Here is a 26,500-nt window from a genome sequence, read left to right as displayed (position 1 = left end):
TACAAATATCGTTGCACCCCTAGTGTTTATGTGCCAGGAACTGTCTTCTGTGTTTGCTTCAGGCAATGCTGGATGTAGCTGCCAATGAAGGCTGGCTCGTCACAGCCATCAGCATCTGCAATCTTGTGCAAATGATCGTCCAGGGCCGCTGGCTGCACGACTCCTCCTTACTGACGCTCCCACACGTAGAACAGCAACACCTCGGCCTGTTCAGGTAAATCGTCGTTCTGCTCGCTGTGCAGCGTGTCCTGCTTCGGTATTTTGGGAACGAATCCTTCATCTCAAGTAAAAAAGCCTTTAATCATCCTAATGTGTGACTGTGAGTATAGTTAAGGATTCAGTGTTGTTTCACAGTTAGAAGCTGAGAGTGAAGATTAGGTCGAGTTTAGGGACAGAGTCAGAGAGGCCAGGCTTGGACCTGTGCAGGGACGGGGTAGTGGACATATTGGACAAAGGATGTTGAAGGTGGAGCTTGCAGGCAGGAGGGAAAGAGGAAGAGCACAGAGAAGCTCCGTGGACGGGGTGAAGGAGGATGCTGGGGACAGGGCGAGGCGGAGGGGGTGATGTACCTGTAGCCTGAAGCTGTTCCCACCTTCAGGTGTAAGTCTCAGTAACACTGTGCAGTCACTCAGGTACAAACACGAAGCCTGCATTTGGACACTTGTGTCCTTTTAATGGTAAGAGCCAACCTTGTCTCTGATGCCTCCTGTTTTAGGAACAGGGGAAACAGGAAGGGGCAGGGAGGTTTGAACGAGCCGATCGAAGGACTTCCTGAGCTGATCGCTGCCTGTAATGGAAATGAAAGCGTCTTCTCTGCTATGGTGGCCCGACAGCTTCATCCGAGTCACACTGCTCAGGTAAGGCTGCAGAAATGATTCGTCTAAATGTGCAAATGGAAGCAGCCAGTCTGGATTTGCTGCAGAGATGATGGAACAATCTAAGCATGGCTGTGCCCCGCGTGGTCCATGCAGATCACACACAGCAGTGTCACAGCGATACGCCAGGATCCCCGATCACAGCTCCAGTTTAAGTGCTAATTGCAGCAGTAATGAGAGTGTCCGGGCACGGCAACAGGCCCTGCAGCTTCACCCAATCGCCGTCTCTGCTGCCCCCACCCTCGCCACGTTTACCCCCAGCTCCCCGCCGGCCTGCAGTGTGGCGGCCTCTCTAATTAAATAATTAGATGTGCAGCAGCGTTCCTGTCTGACTGTCTCAGGAAGAGTAATCCTCACATAAATAGCTTTTCCCCTCCGTGCCCCCCCAGTCAGACGGCCGCACAGCCTCCTAGCTCTGCTTTGTTTTCATCCCTCTGTCTGCGTTTGTCCTCTGCCTCCCTCCTGGCAGCTTCTTTGGGTTGAAGCAGCTGTCCTGCAAGCAGCTAACGAGGCCCGCCGCAGCCTCGGCGTCACAACTCGCCATTTTATTTCTAAGCTTCGCTTTCACACGTCTGCAGCTTTGACTGGACTCATGCTGCAAACAACAGGTGATTTCCTGTCCGCTAAAACATATATCAGTGTAGATAACATCCAATCATTTCCACTGCTGGCTAACATGTGACTCCACTGTACAGCCTGTCAAGCTTCTCACCAGCTCTTCCAATGAGGTTCGAACACAGCTGTGTCACAATGAGTGTGTGTGATCGTGTGTCCGTTAGCTCTGATAAAGTGCTGCAGATTCAGGATGCCCTGTGTGTTACACAAACAGCTTGTGTTCATGGTAAATCCAACGTTCCTCAGGCGTGGTCGTTCCTGAGCCATCTCCCAGTGCTGGAAGTTGAGATGAGCATGAAGGGCTGGTGGGAGGAGAGCCAGGAGCAGACGGAGCGTCCCATCCCTGCAGCAGGAGCTAACCTCAGGAAGGAGAGCAGCTGGCTGGACGTCCACGCTGACCAGGAGTATGTTCTGCAGGTGTCACTGAGACGCCTCAATCTGGGACAGCAGAGGGTCAGTATCCACAATATTCTCTAACAGGCGGCTGCTCCCAGTTTGAACACAGTGGCTTATTTAGCAGCTGAGCAGACGCTGACCCCAGAGGCTGCTGGGACGAGCTTTAGCTAATAGTTCATGTAGTGCTCAGTACAAGCCTGCAGAGAGCAGCAAACTCGGCCTGCACAGAGTGATGACAGTCGGACTTTCAACAGTCACATATTGAATGTGTAGCTCGTGAGTAATGAAGTGAGATGCATGTTGTCAGCCTCACCTGTCGTCACGCTCACACCTCAGACGTTACAGCGGGGCTGGGCGGACCCCTCCGTCGAGGAGACGTTAGGAGAAACACAAAGTTTCCTCTCCGAGCTCTGACACCAGAAACATGTCGTCTCAGCGTGTTCTGGAGGTTAAATCCACAAAACACAAGAACAATATAAAATCCAGTCAAGCATAGAAATATACCAGCACTGCTCAATGAGGCTGAAGAAACCAGACCACACAGTGACTCTGCTCTCTACAGGAAGTGAAGCATAGAGTCTGATTGGATGCTTTGTAAATCAAACTGAATTAAACTGGTGGTGCATGCTAGACGTGAGGTCATGCAGTGTTTCCTACCTGCCACGTTAAGGCAGCCCTGTTTTAATAATAGCATCCAACATGTGAAACTCCCCAAACTTCAGAGTGTGCACGATGTGTGTTGTTCCAGAGGAGGCAGGACAGCAAGGCCCAAGCTCCCAGGTTCCCCAAGGCCAAGGATGAGGGCTGGTTCCTCGTGCTGGGGGAGGTGGATCGCAGGGAGCTGCTGGCTGTGAAACGGCTGGGATACGTGCGTAACCACACGGCCGTGTCCATGGCCTTCTACACCCCGGAGAGGACCGGAAAGTAAGTCTGGTCTCCCACACACTGAGCGCACTGGTCTGTAGGCAGAACGTGAAATACTGTGACATTTATGTAGCACGTTACGACGTGCCTGCAGGCTGTCAATGCGATGCACCAGTCATGCCGATCAGTCCTCGGGCGCAGCGTGGACTGTGGAGGGATTAGTGGTGGTAAAATGGAAATTACACTGTTGCGTGAGTCCAGCAGCTCACTGCTGATCGGCTCCTCTGTGCCAGATCACTGGCCTGCGCAGTGTCTCAGCTTCTCCTCATTATCTTTTTAAAAGTTTATGTAGAAGCAAAGAAATGAACGTGAACACAGTTTCCACTCTGTCGCTGTCTCAGGTGATTTTCAGGCCTGTTTTTCCTCCTCTCAGGTGTATTTACACGCTGTACCTGATGAGTGACAGCTACCTGGGTCTGGACCAGCAGTATGATGTTCACCTGAACGTAACGCCTGCCAGCATTGCTGCACAGGTCAACAGCGAGGTCTCACATTCGGATCTGTCCCTGGGCTGAGGAAGTACCTCTGTGTCACGTCGGCGACGTCTGTCAGTCACCGCTTTGCTGACCTCGGAAGTGACGTCGTTTCTTTCTCACGCACTGTGGCTGTGCTCACTGTGGTGCACCGGTGCCAAGGACCGCCTCATTCTCATTCATTTAACTTTTAATTGGCAACATCCAACAAGAGTCTGCTGCTGCGCCGTTCTTGATTGGCCGGATCTTTGTGTGTGGTGTCAGATATATAAGCATGGCGGCACACGTTCGAACAGCAGCTGTGTAGCTGTGAAATGTAGCTCTGTGCCTGATTTGTAGAGAACATCGTACAGATTATACCAAAGCACATCACCGAACACAAACAGGTTGCTGTCGTGTTTGGGAGGTTGTGGGCTGACAGTAACACAAAGCTGTGTTAAAGGTGAGCACGCTGTGGAGCTTCAGCTCAACAACAGGATCATACATTTCCCTGACTCCGTGCCTGTGTGGATGTGGAAACGCAGTGTGACAAACCTTCTGTGGCCTCGTGTTGGAGCAGCAGCCAGTGTGGGTGAGAGATTTCTGTGAAGGGCAGAAAATGTGCAAATCGTTTTGGATCAGATGTGGAAACAGAAGTGTTTGTTTGGATGAAGTGCTTTGAGTTCAGGTGTGTGAACAAAGCTTCCTCCTCCCTCACCGCTGCATGCTTCAGAGGCCCTGAGCCTAACGCTGCTGTCTGTGGCCTTTGTGTGGATGTGTATGAACCCCGTGAGCAGCACTGTGCCGCCAATCATTAAAGAATTTACATTTGGTTTTGAATAAAGTGTTTTGTGTGGCTTCAAATTGTAATTGTGCGTTTTTCATTTCATTCACTTGTTTATTTGGAGTTTTCGTTCTCAGTGATTGCTTACAGCTCAGTCATGTCTGATGTGCTGTGAACACCATGCATACACTGTGTAAAAGTCTGTTTAGGTTCAGTCAGTGACACCACAGAAAAACATGAACTGACCTCGTGCTGGAATAAAACATGGAGGCTGCAGCAGTGTCGAGTGAAGCAGGTGACGGTGGGCGGGTCTGAGCCAAGACTGCAGACCAGGAGACATCCATACAGAGCACTCTGTCCACTCTGTCCACACTGTCCACCGCAGAGCTGCTGGCAGCAGGAACCACGCTGGATGAAAGATAAACATGAACATGCAGGTTCAAATGAGCTCGTGCTCGGTTTCCTTTGTTAGGCCAAAAGTTTGAAGGCTTTTTCTTTTGGGTGTTTCACACTCAGTTATTGAAATAATATTTCACTGTAAATTCATGAAAAGCAAGTGAGCGTGTCAACATATAGAATATGCCCCTAATATGATCCTGATTCTAATCCTGGTTTAAATCCTCAGACCAGCTGAAGTAAGGAAAACATCATGTGTGGGGCGTCAACAGAGACCCAGCAGGAAGAAGCTCCAAACGGCTCCAAATCACAACAGCCAGCGCCTCCAGGCAGGGGCGTGATTCCAGGGGCATGGGGGGGTATGACCCCCCCCAATAATCAGACCCAACCAATATACCCCCCCAATAAAATTATGTATTATCTTGCATAAATAGGGTGTTGATTTTCTTTACTCGTTTCTGGTATTACCAGCAAAACAGTTGCATGTTTAATCATCTGGGAATCGACCCACATATTTATTTATTTAAATAAATAAATTTATTTATTTAAATAAATAAATGTATTTATTTAAATAAATAAATAAATAAATGTATTTAAATAAATAAATAAATCTGGGTCAGGACCCCCAATGTTCAGCACAAAGTTACACGATGCCTGCAGGCGCTTTGTATTGGAAGCTAGACCCCACAGTAATACATAAAATAATAATTTTAAAAAGTTTCCGGTATTTGAAGCTGTTAAAATTGAAACGTGTTGCCTGTCAAACAGACGCTTTCTATAAAAACAAGCGGTCTAAAGCAGCCTCGCTTTACGCTCCGCTCAAGCAAAACATTTATGAGGTTGTGTGGTGGGAACTTTGCCCGAGGCCGTGGAGCCTTTTCAGCCCAGAGGAGCACAGAACCACGAGGTTCCACACAGAACCACGAGGTTCCGCACAGACCGACTGCAGGACATGACGGCCGTCAGCTTTGTGCCTCGGGTCTCCGGGTTAGCAGTGATCCCTGTGAGGGCCGCCGATGACGATGAAATGTACCAATAAAGTGCGTCATCTTTACACGTAACAGATAAATAAATTCCACGTGGGGATTCCGCGCACACATGTCGGTGCTGCTGCGGATTTGTCAGGTGGTTTAAACACTAACGCTCGCCGTGGCCCGGTGTGGACCTGCACTGTAGTGACTGCTCTGTGTTCTAGTAGCTCTCGTTTAGCATTAAGGTTTGATAACATGCACATTCCTGGATAATGTGACGCACAGTTTGCGCTCAGTGGTGCGTTCCCGGCAGAGAATCCACGCCACTCTTAACAGTCTGTAAATGAAAGCAGCCGTAAAAACGGGGCGCTTCCACCGGATTACGTGTCAGCTCCCACGGTGAAAAGAGCCACTTTGGCCACGCAGAAAACTGACTTTACCATCAGCCCAGCTCGCTGAGACATTAATCTCGCCTCGCAGTCCACGCCTCTGATCTTTTCACAATGCTCTGCGTGTTTCTGTCCCGGCTGGCAATTTTCCACACACGCAGTTTAATTACCAGCAAGTTTGGAGCAGAAGCGAAGGTTAAACCAGCGTCAACCGTTCCGTGTGCCTCCGGCATCCGGGATGATTTTCTCACTGCAGGCAGGAACCGCTGCAAAACACACACACACACACACACACACACACACACACACAGTGATGTGTGGCTCGTCAGCGGGGTTTAAGCCTCCTGTCGTGTGCTGAGATATTCTGGTGACAGTTTACAGGAAAATGTGAAGACTTGCTTCTTTTCTGCTCGTGGCGTGATCGTGTCCCGTTCGTGGGACAGCAGACAGCTGCAGAATGAAACTATAAGGTTTTCAGGACGAAGCCGAAGTTACAACAATGTACAAGAAGTTACAGCAAAACCCACGTGCGTGATGCTCCAATAGCACATTTCTTTTGTCCACTCACGGTGAGACAAACACACGGCCTGGATATTTGCTTTGAAACTGTTTGTTCATTATTCCCACAGAGGACGTGACCGTATCACTGACACACAATGGCTCGTGTCTCTGCTGAGGTGAAACGACTTCTACAATTTCCACGTTTAGAAATCCTCGTATTCAAAGTATTTCTGTGCTGAGAAAACAAAACAAAGAAGCATCACTGTCCCCGAGCTGGCTTTGAAATCCCTCAAATCGCCAAGTAGACCACAGAGGGGTGTAGATGTGGCCTGTGGCGATAACAAACAAAATAAATAAATACAAAATAAATAAATACATACATACATATGAATGAATGAGCAGATAAATGAATAAAATATGAATATAAAAAGATGAAAACCCAAAAGACAAGATGCAATAAAGGAGAAGCTCTCACTGTCGCTGTTAGAAAACTTTTTAAGCAACATTTTCTTCTGTTTTTTTTGTAGATAATAAATATTTTAATAAAGTGTATGTATATATGTGTGTATATATATACACGGTTGACATGACGGTTTTAATGCTGTTTCTGAGGAATCGTTGGAGCCTCCTCAGGACAGAGGTGAATGTGTTCAGTAGCCAATCTCCTTCCTCCTGGAGGCCTCGGTACATAGACTAACCAATAGGTATGCGAGCAGTCGTCCAATAGCAGCAGGCCTTCGTGCCCGCGGCACAGAGCAGGCTGTGGATGCGCCACCAGAAAATCACACGGGATGGAGGATGCGCGCGTGCGGAGCTTCTTGGAGACCGTGTGAAAACCAACAGGTTAGAAAGTGAGGTGAGCAGGAACAGCTGTCAGTGTTCTAGCCACTCGTGGAGCTGTTACACGCAGACTGATCGCGCCTGTGAATAAAATAAATTGTTTTTCATTATTATTTTGACCCTTGCAGGGCCTTCTGTGTGCGGCGGTCCGAGGTCTCAGTGTGATGCGTCTGAGCTTCCAGCTTTGAGCCTCACGCGGCCAGGAGTAACCGGGACCCGTCCACGTCAGCCCCGAAGCACCTGGAGGTATGGGCGGGAGTGCACGCGCCAGCTGCAGCTGTGACGTTTAGGCCGCGCGGAGGGAGACGTCTGCTTTGCTATGAGCGTGGATCGGCGCTGACGCAGAAACATGAAGGAGAAGTCGAAAAACGCGGCCCGGACGCGCCGGGAGAAGGAAAACAGTGAGTTTTATGAACTGGCCAAACTGCTGCCGCTGCCCTCCGCCATCACCTCCCAGCTGGACAAAGCCTCGATCATCCGGCTCACAACGAGCTACCTGAAGATGAGAGTGGTCTTCCCCGAAGGTGGGTGCGCTGCCCTTAAATACTGATGAAGAGAATCATACTAATAATAATCACAGCACGATCAATACAACTTGTGTTTAAAACAGTTGCGTGGATTTGTTAACGACACGAGCGTCTCTTTATTCTGTTTGGTCCGTGAACGTTTAACAATAACAAGAAGCGCACTTTCTCCGTGTGTTTTTATTTAATATTTACATTTCTAATATTTTTAAATTAAACTTTACTTTTTAAATCTGTTCAGAAAGCAAACGTTACATTCCACAGCACAGTGGAGCTTTTTCCTGTGAGTAAATATCCTGCTTTATCTAACAGCTCTGCACAGATCGCTGTGGTGAAATAAACACGGCCTCCAGGCTTTTACTCGCGTGTTTCTATATATATTCTTGGCGCTTTGATTTTTCAGGAATTCTGATGCTGCTGACTTTTTAATATTCTGATCAAGAAAAATAGAATTTAGTGGAAACGAAATCGAGATTGTGGGGTCTCCGTGGGGTCCCTGTCGGGCCTGGCAGACATCAGTGGCCGGTGTGGATGGAGCTGATTGGAACATGACCACCGTCGGTTTGTTACAAACTGGGAGGCACTGGTTTCACATAATGCAAAATAACGTCCAACTGGACTTTGCTTCAAACTGCTTCCACGATCACGCATTCGCTGGAAATGGATCTTTATTGAATATAAATATGAGCAGAATCACTGTGGAAAGCGGGACGGTCGTGGGATGTATTCAAAGCAAAAACACAGACAGTGATGTAGTTCAGGACTGTCGGTAACCGTGACTCTATGAAGGTCCAGATTCAAGGGAAAATATCTAATCGATGCAAAAGCTCAGCTGGACGGAAGAACGTCATAAAACACATCCGTCACTTCCGTTTGATGACAGTGACGAACACGCTGGTCCTGCTCCTCAGTCTGCTTCAGGTCTGATGGTTATGAAGACACCAGCAGATGAGCTCCATCAGTGAGTCCGTGGGACTCTGTCACCTGGAAGAACACGAATGAATGAATCAACATAGAGGCATCACGCAGAACTACCGTGGACCCCGTGGACCAGACCGTGGCATAAAAAGGTCGCCACAGTATAGCAGAGCCAGAGTTGTCCTCCTTCCAGAGTCTCAGTTTTTCTAAGGCCACACGCACCGCACATGAATAACCGTGTGGCACAGTCACCCCCATCCTGCACGCGTGGAGGATGTCTGCGTGTCTCCATATTGAGGAAATGAACTCGTGTTTTTACTGTTTCCATTTAATTAGCTCGTGTATGAGCTTCAAAAACGCGTCAAATAAAGAAAAGCATGACGGGAAAAATGTTCCTGCTTTTTTCTAACCGCCTCGTCAGCGCGTGGCTCAGTGTCCAAATATTATTCATTAGATTTTTAAAACATTCCTGCTGAAGATTTTCATTATTCCAGTTTGTGTACTCGGCACTAATTGGCTGATTTCACATTAAAGCTTCATGCAGTGCAACCAAACTGTGCTCATAAAGTTTGTCTCTGTTTAACTGTTCAACATGAAATTATTATTTTACGTTCTTAATGTCACCAGTGTGAGACGCTCATATTTTTAAATGTATTATAATAATATATTTTTAATGTAATTATGTCTTTACTCGATTTTTATTTAAATATTATATATATTTAACATATATAATATATTTATGTTAAATAAATATATATATATTTATATAATATAATATATTTAACATAGGGCAGCACGGTGGCACGGTGGTTAGCACTGTTTCCGCACAGCAAGAATGTCCTGAGTTCAATTCCACCATCAGGCCGGGGTCTTTCTGTGTGGAGTTTGCATGTTCTCCCCGTGTTTGCGTGGGTTCCCTCCGGGTACTCCGGCTTCCTCCCACCGTCCAAAGACATGCAGCTTGTGGGGATAGGTTAATCGGATAATCCAAATTGCCACTAGGTGTGAATGTGCGAGTGAGTGTGAATGGTTGTCTGTCCCTGTGTGTTGGCCCTGCGACAGACTGGCGACCTGTCCAGGGTGTACCCCGCCTCTCGCCCTATGACAGCTGGGATAGGCTGGGATATATAATATATATAATATATTATATATATATTTATGTTAAATATATTATAAATATATATATAATATATTTAACATAAATATATATATATATAATATATTTATGTTAAATATATATAATATATTTAACATAAATATATTATATATATTTATGTTAAATATATATAATATATTTATGTTAAATATATATAATATATTTATATAATATAATATATTTAATATAATATATTTATGTTAAATATAGATCGTGTATAAAACAAGCAGCTGTTCGTGTATTTATATATAGACGGTAAATATTTGTATTGTTGCCGATAAATCTGTTTGTTTGTTTTTTAAGGTGAAATGTAAAAAGCTAGCGCGTGAGAGGGACAATTATAATAATACAAAATATCCTGATCTCTGGGTCACGGTTCGTGGGTTCGGGCCTGCAGCGGCGTCCCTCCGCGTGATTGTTTTTGCTGAACGCCGTAAATCATCTCAGTGTTTTTATTGAGTTTCCGTGGAAGTTGATATTTCGGTCTGTGCACTGGGTTTATTTGATTGTGTGTAGTCCGGTCGCTGCACGCCGTCTGTTTGCTCTGCAGAGCGGGCTTTGCGTGTAAACGCGCCCCGCTGCCGCAGCTGGGCGCGTCGGGGCCTGCGAGGCTCGCCGGGCCCTGCGCGCTTCTGTCTGCGCGCTTCTGTCCGCGTTTGAGGGGCTCGTGAAGTATTTTCCCGATTCTTCACTTATTTTTGGCTTCGCTGTATTTTTAGCGCTGCGGGCAACAAACTCCAGACTTCACACTGAGTTTAAACTGGGCAGATTTAAGGAACATTTGGAGTCCCGTTTAATTCCAGAGATGCCTTCGCTTTCCGCAGAATTAGCAGTTCACTTATGGAAGTAAAGACTCCTGTTTGTCCGGATATATCTTGTATTGTCAGACCCTGCTCGCTGTTGATCGGAGCTACAGGACGATCATGGAAAAGCCGTTTATAGGGCGCAGATTTGGTTGTTGTCAGTGTTCCCAAACCACTCGTACTAAGACTGTGATGAGTTGTGTTATTTATCTGGAACAAAGAACAAACTACGCGGTTTTTTACACTTACCTGTTTTGGTTGATCCGCAGGCCTGGGGGAGTCCTGGGGGCACGTTAGCCGCAGCAGCTCTCTGGATGGGCTCAGCCAGGAACTAGGCTCCCATCTCTTACAGGTACTCACTGCTATCAGTACTGGTGCTTAAAAGGCAACTGCATGTGCACTTTATTATCATCATTGTTCAGCCTGGCAATGCAGCTTTGTTGGAGGTTTGGTAGCTGCTGCCACATGCCTCCTGCTGCCTTCATTCTTGTGCTTTCAGTGTGAAATGAGCTGAACACATTCGTGGTCACGCACAGAGCCTGCAGCCTCTCGCATCAGCCGCAGCACAATGGAGCCGGGCTGTGTGCCGGCTGCAGGCTGAACGAAGCAGAGGTTAGCTAGCCTCGATCAGTCATCATGACAACGGAGGAAACACTTGAACAGTGCTGGGCCTACACATGAGAACCAGCACAGCAGCAATAGTAGTTATTCCTGACACGCGTGCAGTGTTTCCTCTTTGTTCCATACGTTTTTAGGTGAACAGCTGAGCAGCATCTAATGCAGAAAATACTGGAAAATCTAACAGTAACATAAGGAAACAGGGAAGGGTTTTCCAAAGGCAGCTTCCATCATGACCACACAGCAGAATCAATAGTTTTAAAAACATTTGAACACAGAGTCAACAGGTACATCGATTCTCATTACGCTGCATGAGTTTGAGCTGGAGGGACTTCATGATGCTGAGGTTTTAATAACCACGTGTAGGTTTCCAGGCACGCTAGTCTCCAGTTTAATCCCGGGAACATGTCACGTTAGGTTCAGGCAAACCAAACGAGCTAACGAGCCTGCTAACACAGACCGGAGCAAAAACATATGCAGAATTTCTTTTTCCAGAGTGCAAGGAGGCCATGTTCTCCTCGTGCATGAAGCCGTCTTTGTCTCTAACAAGTCAAATCTGCACAGCACAGACAGCAAAGGCACGGAGCTGAATGCAGCCACAGCCAAGTTCCATCAAAGAAGGGAAACAGTCTGACTCCACCGTCGTAATTGGCCCTAAATGTGCAGATACACAGAAACAGATGATAACACAGATGCAACTAAAAAGAGAAGCAGCTTTGTACCTGTGCAATAACGCCTTTTCTACCCTGTACCGTTTCTTCCAGACGTTAGATGGCTTCATTTTTGTGGTTGCTCCTGATGGGAAAATCATGTACATATCAGAAACAGCGTCAGTGCACTTGGGCCTGTCACAGGTTGGTCTGACACACCCGATGTGGTCGCTTCCTCCGGGCCTGATATGTCATAGCTGTGAGCTGAATGTTCATTTCAACAGGTAGAGTTGACAGGAAACAGCATCTACGAGTACATCCACCCAGCAGACCACGATGAAATGATAGCTGTCCTCACAGCGCACCAGCCTTACCACTCCCACTTTGTCCAAGGTAATCAGCCATCTACACGTGTGCTTCTGTGTACGGCATCACTATGCAGCACAGCTCATGTGAGTTTTTATGTCTCTGCAGAATATGAGATGGAGCGCTCCTTCTTTCTCAGAATGAAGTGCGTCCTTGCTAAAAGAAATGCTGGTCTTACCTGTGGAGGCTACAAGGTAACAGAGTGGTCTGAACACACGCTGCCCTCATCAGCCACACAAAATCAAACTTTCAGAGATGAGAGGAAATGATGTGCACTCACACTCGAGGTCAAACAGACGTGCAGTTTTTAGGAGCACACAAGTGTTCAGTGAAGGACAATGACATGCATATATGTACGTATAGCTCTGGAAGATAAACCACCACGTATCCCAGGACGGTCCAACCCTGCAGTAACCGCCGCGCTGAAGCGGCTGACTTACTCAGAGCTACAGCTCAAACTGTGTGCAGTTGTCTCCATGTGCACCGGGGTTGTCAGGATTTCCTTTTTTATGTATAAATATGGGTCGAGAGTTGCAGCGTAACACGTCTGCTGGCCAGCAAGTCGTACTGACTGCAGCGTGCTGCTGTGGCAGCAACAGCATCCACGTCATGTTGACCTCTGTCCAGTGTTCTCGTCTCACAGGAAAGTCTAACAGACTGAAACACGGGTTCAAAGTGAAAGAGCACAACCCTGACATCAGGTCTGGGCCTCAGCTCATCAAACGTACCCTCCTGCGTGACTGATGTTGTTACCTGCTGTGTCCGCTTGGCCCAGGTGATCCACTGCAGCGGCTACCTGAAGATTCGACAGTACAGCCTCGACATGTCTCCGTTTGACGGCTGCTATCAGAACATCGGGCTGGTGGCTGTCGGCCATTCGCTGCCGCCCAGCGCCATCACTGAGATCAAACTGCACAGCAACATGTTCATGTTCAGAGCCAGTCTGGACATGAAGCTCATCTTCCTCGACTCACGGTATGTCCGCTCACCGTCTGCAGCTGCTGCTCACAGGACAGAGGCGTGTGCGTAGATTGGCCCTTTCCTGATCTCTTAGCTTTTACAGAATTGTTTTCAAGCACGAATGACCCGCCTGAGATGTTAAAGCGAGGCCAGAGCGTACGTTTGGTTTCTTTTGAGTGACGTGGCCGTGAGTGATCGTTGTGTGCCTGAGCTTGACTGACAGCAGGATGTTCTTACATAGAGCACAATTTATGGTTCCATCAATTAGGACAAAGAGCACCATGTGTAACTGTGGGTATGATGTTCTTTTCCTGACATGCTGTGTTGTACCACATGTATGGGGACTCAGACCTTTTGTATTGTTTTCCCCAAAGTCTTGGGGACCATCAGAATGTCTTTGTGGAGTGTTTGTGTTGTTGGTCAGCACAGAGTTTGCCGTACAGCTCTCCCACGGATGCCAATAACTGAGGGAAGTGAGGCCTGCTCTTCTTTAGATGTTGCTCTGGGTTCGTTGTGACCTCCTGGAGTCACGGATGTTTGGTTGGCCAGACACTTCTGGGAAGTTCCACAGTTGTTCCCAGTTTTCTCCACATGTGGATACGACTCTCAGCGTCTTTTCATTGGAGCTACAAAGCTGGCTTTGTGGCGCCTTTCAGACTCAAAGATGTCACTGGCTTTGTTTCCTTAGACCTCAGCTTTCTGTGTTGTCACACATGTGTGGGAGTAATCCAGCTCCGCAAAATGATCTAAACTTTCCAATAAATGGGGTTGATCACAGTTAATGAATGATTTAACGAGGAGGGCAATTACTTTTTCCACACAGGACCAGGTAGGGTTGGATAACCGTTTTCCTTTAACAAATGAAATCTTCATGTTAAACTGTAGGATCTCAGATATGCGAAACAGAAACCAGGAAGGGGAAATACTCAATCACAGCATTGGTTTTTGGTATTTGCTTGATACACGTTTTGTGTGAGGGCCTGTAGAAATACAGGAAGTACGATCAAAGAAAACACCAGCATATAATAAAAATGCTGCAAAAGCACATAAAACACAAGAGAAACGAGTTACTGGAGCCAGTCTGTGCAGAAGTGACGGATAGTAAACATTTATTTACAGGAGTCACGTGATGTGTTTCTTCATCACAACACAAACGTTCCTCTTCTTGCAGCGTCTCAGTGCCATCTGCAGTTGTTCACTTGTCCTTTATTCAACTTCCATTGTCACTTTTTTTACTTCCTGTATGTTTGTTTTTTCTATTTGCTGCTGTTTCCTTTGGTTGCAGTGCATCTGACCTCGTAGGGCCACCGTATGGAAGCCTGATTTATACTTGATAGTGTGTGTGTGTGTGTGTCAGCAGTACTTGTGTTTGTAATGCTGTGGGGACATCAATCTGTTTACATAGTGAACATTCTTACGTTTCATAGTAAAGTTTGAAGTTTGGGGTAAAAAAAGGAAACAAAAGTTGTTGTATTTAGAGTAAGTCTCTGCAAATGATGAGATGTAACTGTGTGTGTGTGTCTGTGTGTGTTCCAGGGTTGCAGAGCTGACGGGCTATGAGCCTCAGGATCTAATCGAGAAAACTCTGTATCATCACGTCCACAGCTGTGACTGCTTCCACCTGCGCTGTGCTCATCATTTGTGTGAGTTAGGTTTGTTTTACCATCTTACACACACACACACACACACACACACACACACACACACACACACACACACACACACACACACAGTGTGTACTGTAACAGTGTTACAGTATAATGAACAGATATTCCATAAATACATTCGTTGTTCATTTAGACTAATGAGAGCACCAAACAATACAAAACTAAATAAACACATTTTGTAGTTCCAGCATGATCTTGGTGTGATTCCACCCTGTGCTGTAATTTGTTGGGATGTTTCTCTGACCTGTTGTTTTCTCGGTGTTTCAGTGCTGGTCAAAGGTCAGGTCACTACAAAGTACTACCGTTTCTTGGCCAAGCATGGCGGCTGGGTGTGGGTTCAGAGTTATGCAACCATTGTCCACAACAGCCGCTCATCCAGACCTCACTGCATTGTCAGCGTCAACTATGTTCTCACGTGAGTCTCTGTTGCAGCTCCTACACACTCAGTTTCCTCTGTGAGACACGGGTCAAAGGTCAGACTGACACTCAGAAGATTTGTTGGAGACAAACGAGATTTTGAACAATTAAGGCTATATCTGATGTTGCCATTCACTTCCCAAAGATCACATGAAAAATCACTCAGTATCATCCGGTGATGAAGCTGGCATGCAGCATGAGGAATAGATCTAAGGGAAAGCTCTTTGTCTGATACAGATGGCAGGATATTTATCGCTCAGCTGGTTACAGTCTGCATTTTGATCTATGCAGAAGACAAAGCTAACGGGGTTAGCAGCACGTATTTAATGACTATGATGCTCATGAATTAGTAGAAGAAGAAGAATCACTTTCGTGGTCGTAAGACTGACAGCAAGAACACAGTGTTACACCGTCAGTCAGTCGGGAGGACTGCAGCGTCACGCAGATGAACGCACATTTGTTCTGTCAGAAGCAAAGGCACTCATCTACACCGATGCAGACAAATAAAAACGGTCAGATGAGACTAATAAGAGATTAATAACAAGTATGATTGAGCAGAGGTCTGTGAACACAGTGAGTGAAGAAGAAACAGCAGTTTTCCTTCAGTGTCGCTGCTCTGACCGCTGGAAGACAATTGACTAATATATGATTATATTAATAATAATAATGTTATATGTATGTATACATATAATGACTATAAAGTGACTGAGTGAGAACAGTCACAGGTGTCGCAGCAGGTGTATTTAATGTGTGTCCGTGGAGACGCTGACATGTTGACATGCAGAGTCTTAAATTGCTGCAATATCTGAATTGACTTTTAAAACAATCAGAGGAACTAATGAAAGTGACAGTGCACGTTAACTGCACGTTAACTGCACGTTAACTGCACGTTAACTGCACGGTAGCCCCATGAACAGATGCACTACATGGTTACAGTGCACAGTTTAGGAGGCTCCATGAACCCACTGTGAAATCTTAGTGCCTGAGAGAAGGACAGAGAACAGCTGATGTTCCTCTCATTCACCTCTTTACTTAGTGTTTAGCTGCTAACAGCACTCAGCACACATCAGGAAACACAAAGCAGATGAGCTGAGTATGTGTGAGCTCTCTCCTGCTCAGTCTCTGCTGAGGACGTCTGTGCTGGTGGCTCTCCTGAGAAACCAGTATAAACCTCTGTAATTCCACCCAGTCTGCTCTCACCAGTGTTAGGCTTCTTACTCAAAGAATATTACTCATTATTTTGAAGTAATCCATTACATTACTTAATTACTCCCTGTAAAAGGTCATTTGTTACACTAACATAGACTTAAATGTGATGATGTTTGACAGCTGCCAGTTAACAGCCTCAGGTTTCACACTGATAAACACACATACATCTTTATTCATCACCAACTCAAAGCAACGCTGATAAAGACACAGTGAAGGCTGCTGAAATTCTAATGTAGAAACCAAGAACTGGAGGTTGCAGCGCTGCAGGTGCTCATGTCTCTGCTCTTTGCCTGTAAAGGACACAAGGCTACAGCACGTCTGCCTACGACCAGTCCTACCAGTCATATTTTGAACAGGACGGGGTTGATTTGGACACGTCTGGTGATTCTGTATATTGTGAACAAGAATAATCTCAGAGCCCATCTGAGCCACAGCGCTGCGATCAAGCCCAGGTCCAATCAGTGCTGTGTATGAATTACTGAGGCTGAAGTGCAGAACACATCAGTGTTTCCCATGCAGGTGGTCTCTGAGTGTCTCTGAGTGTCTCTGAGTGTCCAGGGCAGGTCTGCTGTCTGTGCTTTGATAACATAGTATTGGTCCTGAGATGCTGTGCAAACAGCAGCTACTCACTGGAGGTTAACTGGAACTCTGTTAAAGCCTTGTTTTCAGCATCAGGCCGTCTAACTAAAGTTTGTCCTTTTTCCTTTTATTATTATTGTTGTTCCTTTGAAACAAACGATCAGGATTTCTTTCAGAAACCAATAACTGGGTTTTTCCCTAGTTCTGATGACAGAGACATTCCTGTGTTATCAGTAGATATGCTGGTGATGTCAGAGTCTGAGTCCTTTGTTGGCTGTTACCTGCACAGTCAGTCTGGCAGTGTGTAAAGAAAGGAGCTGACCATGCTGGGACCATCAGGCCATAAAAACAGTCAAATGCTTGTTCTTTCAAACAGAATGAAGCCGATCAGTGCCGACATCAGCTGCTCTCTCTGTCAGTAACTAAACTTATTTATTATTTACTGCCCCGATGTGTGTATTTCACAGATGTACAAGAGCCTAAATGAATGAATAAGGCCCATAAAAAGCCTCCATTAAGCAGCATGACTTACTGCATTTACAAGCAAAGAACAGCTTGACACATGTTTGCTGCACGTCCTGCATCGCAGCCCTAACGGCTTCTGTTTACGGCCTTTTAATTGATATCTTGTAAAGATGATGAGCATTTACGGCCCCAGCTTGCTGTAAAGGGATCGAAGCCTCATAAGGCTCATTTCTTCTCCTCTTAATATATTTTCTTATGTAGTGATGATGGAGAAGAAGCCGCGTGGTCCTCTCGCTCGGTCTGAGTTTTCCACGACAAAAGGCAGAGATAAGGAGAGCGCAGGCTTTTGTGGAGTGTTGCTATCAGCAGCAGAGCTGGTTTGCCCCATAGCTTTGGCCACACAGCCACTGATAGCAGAGGTGATGGGATACTTCACCTGCATGTGAACTCCCACTGTGTGTTTAGCTCTGATGACCTCTACACCTAATACCTCCACTTGACAGTAATTTAGCAATTCTTTAAATGTCTGCAGCAAACGCATGCGACCACATTTCACTCATGTGACTTCCACAGCAGCTCTGCTGGGTGTTTCAGTCTTTAAACCATTCTGTATAAAGAACCACAGGAACACGTTCACATGAAATGCACTACAGTGCACTACAGCTGGGAAAACATCAAATGTGGGATTTCTCTGGGATGCCCCGGCAGAGCCGCTGCTTATGCTCCTCTTATTTTAGGATTCTCCAAATGTAAGCGAGCCACAGCCTGTGTGTCTGAGCGGTGTTTACAGAGACTGAGACAGAAGAGAGATCACTGTTTGTCTCAAATAAACTGTGTAGAGGTTTTCTGTTGTCTCGAAATCCATTCATCATCCATGTTGAGAACACTTTAGCAAGAAATCAATTCCCATTTCCCCGCAGTGGGACGTCCAAGTTTGTCCTACGGGTCTGATTGAGCGAGATGTAACCTTTAATCTGTCGGTGTATTCAATTGGACGGCTCAGTGGATCCCTCTGGTAACATAAGCAGCTCCCGTCCTTTCAGCACCACCCACCCACCCACCCACACACATCGCCCGGTCTCTCAGCACTCATCACACTCTAACTGCTAAACAGATGTTATTGACTTTTTGCACCCAGAGAAAATGCAGCTCATCGTCTTCTTTAATAAATAGTCTTTACATGAGACTGGAAGCTCTCCACATCTATGCACTGTACCTCTGGGCTTTTCTGCTTGTGTGTCTTTAGGGAGACAGAATATAAAGGCCTCCAGCTTTCTCTGGACCAGGCCACATCCAAGGCCTCGTTTCCCTGCACGAGCAGCCTCACAGACAACTGCAGAACTGCCAAGAGCCGAGCATCACGGCCCAAGAGCAAAGCCAGGCTCTCGCCATATACACAGGTGAGTGCAGGTCTCTGAGACTGAGGTATGAACACGTTACTGCACTGCTGCCTGGTTGGGACGTGGGAGCAACGCTGCAGCTGTGCTCCTTGCTGAAGGAGACAGTGTGCACCAATAGCAGCAGGCATTGTTAGACCCGGACTGAGTTTTAGATTTAAATGAAAAAATGATTTATTATGTCTTTATTTTGTCAGACACTTTTTTTCCACCTCTTCTTTTTCTTCTTCTGGTGCTTGGATTATAAATTGTAGTGGCAGACATCAGAGAAAGCCTCACTGGACTGAACCATTACTCCAGTTCATCATTCACAGAGTTCATGATCGTGGTTTCAAGAACTGGTTTCTTCTCTCAAACTAGTGACCAGGAAGGAACACATTCATCCCCGGATAGCTGAGACAGCTTCACTAACCAGTTTGGGTCTTCTTCCAGACCTTAGCAATAAACTTTCTGAAGAGTCTGTTTCCATATGGATAACCTGTGTAAATATACAGGTCTCCTTCTTAGATCTGTACTGAATTAGTCAGTCCACCGAGGGCTGTCAATCTAAGAGAAACTACCAAATATAGTCAGTCATGATCAGTATGGAGTCGGCTTTGGCTTTATCAAGTTTAATGACACAGTGAGCCAGGGGTGTCGAACTCCAGGCCTCGAGGGCCGGTGTCCTGCAGGTTTTAGATCTCCCCCTGGGTCAACACACCTGAATCACATGATTAGTTCATTACCAGGCATCTGGAGAACTTCAGGACATGTTGAGGAGGTCATTCAGCCATTTGAATCAGCTGTGTTGGATCAAGGACACATCTAAAACCTGCAGGACACCGGCCCTCGAGGCCTGGAGTTGGACACCTGTGCTGTAATCCTTCAGCAGCGCTTACTAATGTGAGTATATGAATATAGAGTATATAGTTGAGTTCATGCTGTGTGGATTAGAAAATAAATCCAAACGTGGGGACTCTGTTTTTGTGTTTCTGAGACCTCAGGCAGATGGCACATGATTTTCATTTCAGTATTAAAAATAAATCTTACATTTAAAAAGATGTAAGGTTACTTTCAAACCTGTAATATAGGGAACTAGCATTAAAAAATGTCTGTAGTTCCCAAACAGTTGATGCAGAACGTTTCAGATGAATGTCTGCACACACACGTCTGTGCTATTCAATTCAATTCAATTTTATTTACACAGCGCCAAATCACAACAACAGTCGTCTCAAGGCACTTTATATTGTACAGTAGATCCTACAATAATAGATACAGAGAAAAACCCAACAATCATATGACCCCCTATGAGCAAGCACTTTGGCGACAGTGGGAAGGAAAAACTCCCTTTTAACAGGAAGAAACCTCCGGCAGAACCAGGCTCAGGGAGGGGCGGGGCCATCTGCTGTGATTGGTTGGGGTGAGAGAAGAAAGACAGGATAAAGACATGCTGTGGAAGAGAGACAGAGGTTAATAACAGATATGATTCAATGCAGAGAGGTCTGTTAATACATAGTGAGTGAGAAAGGTGACTGGAAAGGAAAAACTCAATGCATCATGGGAATCCCCGGCAGCCTACGTCTATTGCAGCATAACTAAGGGAGGATTCAGGGTCACCTGGTCCAGCCCTAACTATATGCTTTAGCAAAAAGGAAAGTTTGAAGCCTAATCTTGAAAGTAGAGTAGGGCTGGGCCATATTATACCGTTCACGGTAATACCGGTATAATGTTAGGCAACGATAGGAAAATGAAATATCGCGATAGAATGGGAGTAAAACGCGCATGCGCAGTGCCTTTGTTTTCATACGCACATGGCCGATTGTTGAGTGAAACAGATGAACCAGAATTGGTTTGTAAAAATGGTGCAACTTCAGTGATGTGGAACTGGTTTGGTGTTTGTCCGTCAGATACACAACAAAGCACATTTTTTTGCAGAACATGCAAGCGGCCGTCGTTATTGTCGTATTTGTCGGACTAAGATGCTCTTAAATCTGGGAGTAATCTGGGTCCTAAACTCCGTATGCTTCAGGTCAAACAACACTGCAGCATCACTTAGAGTTAAAAACTGTCTAAATTCTTTCATCTTTAATAAAACGATCAGCATTGCTGCTTTACCAGGTGTAACTATGAAGTTTAACATCCAGGCATCCATGAAAACAAAATTTATTACATTTAACGGAGTTAGAAGTTAGCATGAAGTTAGCGGAAGTTAGCTCGCTAGTTTCGCTAGTTACCTAAGCATGATATTGCATGTTCTGACTGAGAGATTTCTGAAAAAAATCAAACGTACAGCTCTGCTATCAGTTCCAACATAAATGAAGACAGGAAACTAAACAGCAGTGACGTTTGTAGGGTTACTGAAGTTGGGCTAGCTGGTATATAATGATGTGCTACGTGATCGCTAGCGACACAGCTATGTTAGCATAACATAAACAGTGAAGCTGGAGGACGAACACTAACACTTTTCCACTTATAAAAGTTAACGTGAAGGTTCTTCATGGTTAGAGACAAATGCAATCGCATGGCAGGATGCTGTAAACGGACCAAACTTCAGTCAGGAGAACAACTGAGATAATCCATCCACAATACGAGGTTAGTCATTACTATACTGCAACAACATGGGAATAGAGCAGCTGCCAGAGAATTCAACATTAATGAATCAATGGTACAGAAGTGGAGGAAGCAAGAAGAATGAGTTTAATAAAGTTTGATTTATCTGACTGCTTTGTTTCGCTTAATGTGCCTTATAATCCTGTGCACCTTATGGTCCGAAAAATACGTACTGCACACTGCAGTTTGCAAAGCACCTCTTTTTAACTTCAGTGGATATTATATATGGTTATGCTCAGGATATGTCAGCCCATTTCTACTGGAAATGCCTTTTGGTTAAACTTTCAGCAAGGAATTTGCATTTGCACTGTTACATTTTTATTTATAAAGCTTTAATGTACATAAAAACCAGCTTCTTGTTTAAGTGAAAATAAATGGAAGGTTGTCTTTTTGCGCTAGTAATGTTGTGGAGTTGTATTTTGTCTCGCATCAATTATATCGTCGGTTATATCGTTATCGCAAATTTTCAAATATACATCGTGATAAATATTTTTGGCCATATCGCCCTGCTCTAAAGTAGAGATAGTGTCTGTCTCCTGAATCCAAACTGGAAGCTGGTTCCACAGAAGAGGGGCCTGAAAACTGAAGGCTCTGCCTCCCATTCTACTTTTAAATACTCTAGGAACAACAAGTAGGCCTGCAGAGCGAGAGCGAAGTGCTCTAATAGGGTGATATGGTACTACAAGGTCATTAAGATAAGATGGGGCCTGATTATTTAAGCCAAAGAAGGGAAGCCAAAACAGGAGAAATCTGCTCTCTCTTTCTAGTCCCTGTCAGGACTCTTGCTGCAGCATTTTGGATTAGCTGAAGACTTTTCAGGGAGTTTTTAGGACTTCCTGATAATAATGAATTACAGTCGTCCAGCCTGGAAGTAATAAATGCATGAACTAGTTTTTCAGCGTCACTCTGAGACAGGATATTTCTAACTTTAGAGATGTTGCACAAATGGAAGAAAGCAGTCTTACATATTTGTTTAATATGTGCGTTGAAGGACATGTCCTGGTCAAAATGACTCCAAGGTTCCTCACAGCGTTACTGGAGGCCAAGGTAATGCCATCCAGAGTAAGAATCTGGTTAGATACCATATTTCTAAGCTTTTCAGGGCCGAGTACAATAACCTCAGTTTGATCTGAATTAAGAAGCAGAAAGTGAGCGGCCATCCAGGTCTTTATGTCTTTAAGACATTCCTGCAGTTTAACTACACTGAACAAAAATATAAACGCAACACTTTTGTTTTTGCTCCCATTCCCCATGGGATGGACGTAGAGACCTAAAATTCATTCCAGATACACAATATAACCATCCCTCCCAAACAGTGGTCACAAATCAGTCCAAATGTGTGGTAGTGGGCACATCTGCTATATTGAGATAATCCATCCCACCTCACAGGTGTGCCACATCAGGATGCTGATCTGACATCATGAGTAGTGCACAGGTGTACCTCAGACTGCCCACAACAAAAGGCCACCCTGGAATGTGCAGTTTTGACTCACAGCAAAATGCCACAGATGCCACAAGCAATGAGGGAGCGTGCAATTGGCATGCTGACAGCAGGAATGTCAACCAGATCTGTCGCCCGTGCATTGAATGTTCATTTCTCAACCATAAGCCGTCTCCACAGGCGTTTCAGAGAACATGGCAGCACATCCAACCGGCCTCACAACCGCAGACCTCGTGTAACCACACCAGCCCAGGACCTCCACATCCAGCAGGTTCACCTCCAAGATCGTCTGAGACCAGCCACCCAGACAGCTGCTGGAACAATTGGTTTGCACAACCAAACAATTTCTGCACAGACTGTCAGAAACCGTCTCAGGGACGCTCAACTGCATGCCCGTCGTCCTCATCGGGGTCTTGACCTGACTCCAGCTCGTCGCCGTAACAGACTTGTGTGGGCAAATGCTCACATTCGATGGCGTCTGGCACGTTGGAGAGGTGTGCGCTTCACGGATGAATCATGGTTCACATTGTTCAGGGCAGATGGCAGCTGAGAATGTCCCAGTTCTTGCATGGCCAGCATACTCACCGGACATGTCACCCATTGAGCATGTTCGGGATGTGCTTGACCGGCGTATACGACAGCGTGTACCAGTTCCCACGAATATCCAACAACCTCGCACAGCCATTGAAGTGGAGTGGACCAACATTCCACAGGCCACAATTGACAATCTGATAGACTCCATGCGACGATGTGTTGCACTGCATGAGGCAAATGGTGGTCACACCAGATACTGACCGGTTCTGGGTCCCCAGACCCCCAATAGTGCAAAAAACTGCACATTCCAGGGTGGCCTTTTGTTGTGGGCAGTCTGAGGTACACCTGTGCACTACTCATGATGTCAGATCAGCATCCTGATGTGGCACACCTGTGAGGTGGGATGGATTATCTCAATATAGCAGATGTGCCCACTACCACACATTTGGACTGATTTGTGACCACTGTTTGGGAGGGATGGTTATATTGTGTATCTGGAATGAATTTTAGGTCTCTACGTCCATCCCATGGGGAATGGGAGCAAAAACAAAAGTGTTGCGTTTATATTTTTGTTCAGTGTAATTGGTGTGTGTTATCTGGCTTCATGGACAGATAGAGCTGGGTGTCATCTGCATAGCAGTGTAAATGTATGCTATGTCTTCTAATGATACTGCCTAAGGGAAGCATGTATAATGTAAATAGAATTGGTCCTAGCACTGAACCCTGTGGAACTCCATAATTAACCTCAGTGTGTGAAGAGGACTCTCCATTTACATGCACAAACTGGAGTCTATTAGATAGATATGATACAAACCACTGCAGCACAGTACCTGTAATACCTACAGCATGTTCTAATCGCTCTAATAGGATATTATGGTCGACAGTATCGAACGCTGCACTGAGGTCTAGCAGGACAAGCACAGAGATGAGTCCACTGTCAGAGGCCATAAGAAGATCATTTGTAACCTTCACTAAAGCTGTTTCTGTGCTGTGATGAGCTCTGAAACCTGACTGAAACTCTTCAAATAAGCCTCTGCAGATGATCTGTTAGCTGTTTGACAACTACTCTTTCAAGGATGTTTGATATGAAAGGAAGGTTGGAGATTGGCCTATAATTAGCTAAGACTGCTGGGTCTAGAGATGCTTTTTGAGTAAAGGTTTAACTACAGCCAGCTTGAAGGCCTGTGGTACATAGCTGATTATTAGAGATAGGTTGATCATATTTAAGATCGAAGAATTAATTAATGGCAGGACTTCTTTGAGCAGTTTTGTAGGAATGGGGTCTAAAAGACACGTTGATGGTTTGGAGGAAGTAATTATTGAAGTTAACTCAGAAAGATCAATTGGAGAAAAAGAGTCTAACTTAACATCAATGGTACTAAGAGTAGCTGTAGATAATATTACATCTGTGGGATGATTATTGGTAATTTTTTCTCTAATGATAAGAATTTTATTTGTGAAGAAGTTCATGAAGTCATTACTAGTTAACGTTAAAGGGATGGTTGGCTCAACAGAGCTCTGACTGTTTGTCAGCCTGGCTACAGAGCTGAAGAGAAACCTGGGGTTGTTCTTATTTTCTTCAATCAGTGATGAATAGTAAGATGTTCTGGCTTTGCGGAGGGCTTTCTTATAAAGCAGCAAACTATTTCTCCAGGCTAAATGATGATCCTCTAAATTTGTGACACGCCATTTCCTCTCCAGATTACGAGTCATCTGCTTTAGGCTACGTGTTTGAGAATTATACCACGGAGTCAGGTACTTCTGATTAGAGACCTTAGTTTTCACAGGAGCTACAGTATCCAGAGTCGTACGTAGTGAGGAGGTGAAATTATTAACAAGATAATCGACCTCTGTTGGAGCAGCGTTCAGATAGCTGCTCTGCTCTATGTTGGTACAGGGCATTGAAGATGATAACAGTGGGTGGATTATATTCTTAAACTGAGTTACAGCGCTTTCAGAAAGACATCTACTTTGATAAAGTCTACTCTCCACCGCTGTGTAATCAATTATTGTAAATGTAAATGTTATCAGGAAATGATCAGACAGGAGAGGGTTTTCAGGAAACACTGTTAAATGTTCAGTTTCTATGCCATATGTTAAAACAAGATCTAGAGTGTGATTAAAGTGGTGGGTGGGTTCTTTTACATTTTGAGAGAAGCCAATTGAGTCTAATAACAGATTAAATGCCATGTTGAGGCTGTCATTTTTAGCATCTACATGGATGTTAAAATCACCCACAATAATTATTTTATCTGAGCTCAGAACTAAATTAGATATAAAGTCTGAGAAATCAGACAGAAACTCTGTGTAAGGCCCAGGTGGATAATAGATGATAACAAGTAAGACTGGTTTCTGAGTTTCACAGCTGGGGTGGACAATGTTAAGCATCAGGCTTTCAAATGAATTAAAAGTCTGTCTTGGTCTTTCATTAATTAATAGGCTGGTGTGAAAAATTGCTGCCACACCGCCCCCTCGGCCTGTGCTTCGAGGTTTCTGGTAGTTAGAATGACTCGGGGGTGTTGATTCATTTAAACTAATATAATCATCCTGCTGCAACCAGGTTTCTGTAAGGCAGAGTAAATCGATTTGTTGATCAATTATTAAGTCATGTACTAACAGAGACTTGGAGGAGAGAGACCTAATATTCAATAATCCATATTTCACTGTTCTACTCTTTGGTTCAGATGTGGATACTGTATTGTTCTTTCTTTGTAATTGTTTATGTTTAAGTTGTTTGTTGCTGGTTTTTAGTTTGTTTTTTGTCTGTTTGGGAGCTGACACAGTCTCTATGGAGATGGGTTTTTGGGGGGGTAGCAGGAGGAGAGAAGCTGCAGAGAGGCGTGTAAGACTGCAACTCTGCTTCCTGGTACCAACTCTGGATACTCATATTTTGGGGGGTTTAATAAATTTGTCCATATTTCTAGAAATGAGAGCTGCTCCATCCAAAGTGGGATGGATGCCGTCTCTCATAACAAGACCAGGTTTCCTTCAGAAGGTTTGCCAATTATCTATTCAATTACCGATTCAATATTGATTTTAGTGACCTCCGATTGGCGTAACCGGG

At 45.2% G+C, this 26,500-nt stretch overlaps 3 protein-coding genes across 11 annotated transcripts in view; 2 read left to right on the top strand and 1 right to left on the bottom strand.

The window, feature by feature from the left end:
- The window catches only part of ascc3 (activating signal cointegrator 1 complex subunit 3), a 160,933-nt gene extending 157,446 nt beyond the window's left edge, over window positions 1–3,487 (top strand). For all 7 annotated transcript variants that reach the window (XM_085421971.1, XM_085421975.1, XM_085421970.1 and 4 more), the window contains 5 exons: window positions 63–214; window positions 716–857; window positions 1,737–1,943; window positions 2,635–2,810; window positions 3,184–3,487. In XM_085421971.1, the coding sequence (XP_085278097.1) occupies window positions 63–214; window positions 716–857; window positions 1,737–1,943; window positions 2,635–2,810; window positions 3,184–3,325 (819 nt within the window). In that variant the 3' untranslated portion in view covers window positions 3,326–3,487. The remainder of the gene's footprint in view (window positions 1–62; window positions 215–715; window positions 858–1,736; window positions 1,944–2,634; window positions 2,811–3,183) is intronic.
- Window positions 1,950–6,063, bottom strand: LOC146658365 (uncharacterized). The gene is made up of 4 exons (XM_085421977.1): window positions 5,973–6,063; window positions 4,293–4,454; window positions 2,200–2,328; window positions 1,950–2,106 (listed from the first exon to the last, which is right to left on the bottom strand). Exons 1-3 carry the CDS (start codon window positions 6,033–6,035, stop codon window positions 2,212–2,214), a joined length of 342 nt encoding a protein of 113 aa, XP_085278103.1. The 5' UTR covers window positions 6,036–6,063; the 3' UTR covers window positions 1,950–2,106; window positions 2,200–2,211.
- Window positions 6,064–6,214: 151 nt separating this feature from the next.
- sim1a (SIM bHLH transcription factor 1a) overlaps window positions 6,215–26,500 on the top strand; it is a 28,296-nt gene continuing 8,010 nt past the window's right edge. Inside the window, exons 1-10 of one of the 3 annotated variants that reach the window (XM_085421967.1) lie at window positions 6,215–7,159; window positions 7,272–7,667; window positions 10,814–10,896; window positions 11,927–12,016; window positions 12,097–12,205; window positions 12,287–12,372; window positions 12,954–13,153; window positions 14,675–14,781; window positions 15,073–15,220; window positions 18,722–18,875. In XM_085421967.1, the coding sequence (XP_085278093.1) occupies window positions 7,493–7,667; window positions 10,814–10,896; window positions 11,927–12,016; window positions 12,097–12,205; window positions 12,287–12,372; window positions 12,954–13,153; window positions 14,675–14,781; window positions 15,073–15,220; window positions 18,722–18,875 (1,152 nt within the window). In that variant the 5' untranslated portion in view covers window positions 6,215–7,159; window positions 7,272–7,492. Of the gene's footprint in view, window positions 7,160–7,271; window positions 7,668–10,386; window positions 10,702–10,813; window positions 10,897–11,926; window positions 12,017–12,096; window positions 12,206–12,286; window positions 12,373–12,953; window positions 13,154–14,674; window positions 14,782–15,072; window positions 15,221–18,721; window positions 18,876–26,500 lie in introns of those variants that run through there. The other 2 variants (XM_085421968.1, XM_085421969.1) reach the window with 2 other exon arrangements.

This window comes from Rhamphochromis longiceps, linkage group LG11, assembly GCF_057381845.1.
Source record: "Rhamphochromis longiceps isolate RC_006_pf linkage group LG11, R_longiceps_female_GT1.1, whole genome shotgun sequence".
Classification (NCBI taxonomy): Eukaryota; Metazoa; Chordata; class Actinopteri; order Cichliformes; family Cichlidae; genus Rhamphochromis; species Rhamphochromis longiceps.
Note: the sequence above shows the minus strand (reverse complement) of the source record. Positions and strands in the feature narration are given on the sequence as shown.

Coding starts and splice junctions, on each gene's coding strand:
- LOC146658365 (XM_085421977.1), bottom strand. CDS start 6,035: ATGCCGGAGGCACACGGAACGGTTGACGCTGGTTTAACCTTCGCTTCT. Junction 4,455..5,972: donor CTTCTGCTCCAAACTTGCTG/GTAATTAAACTG, acceptor TCTTTCATCCAG/CGTGGTTCCTGCTGCCAGCA. Junction 2,329..4,292: donor ATGTTTTATTCCAGCACGAG/GTCAGTTCATGT, acceptor TTTAACCTCCAG/AACACGCTGAGACGACATGT.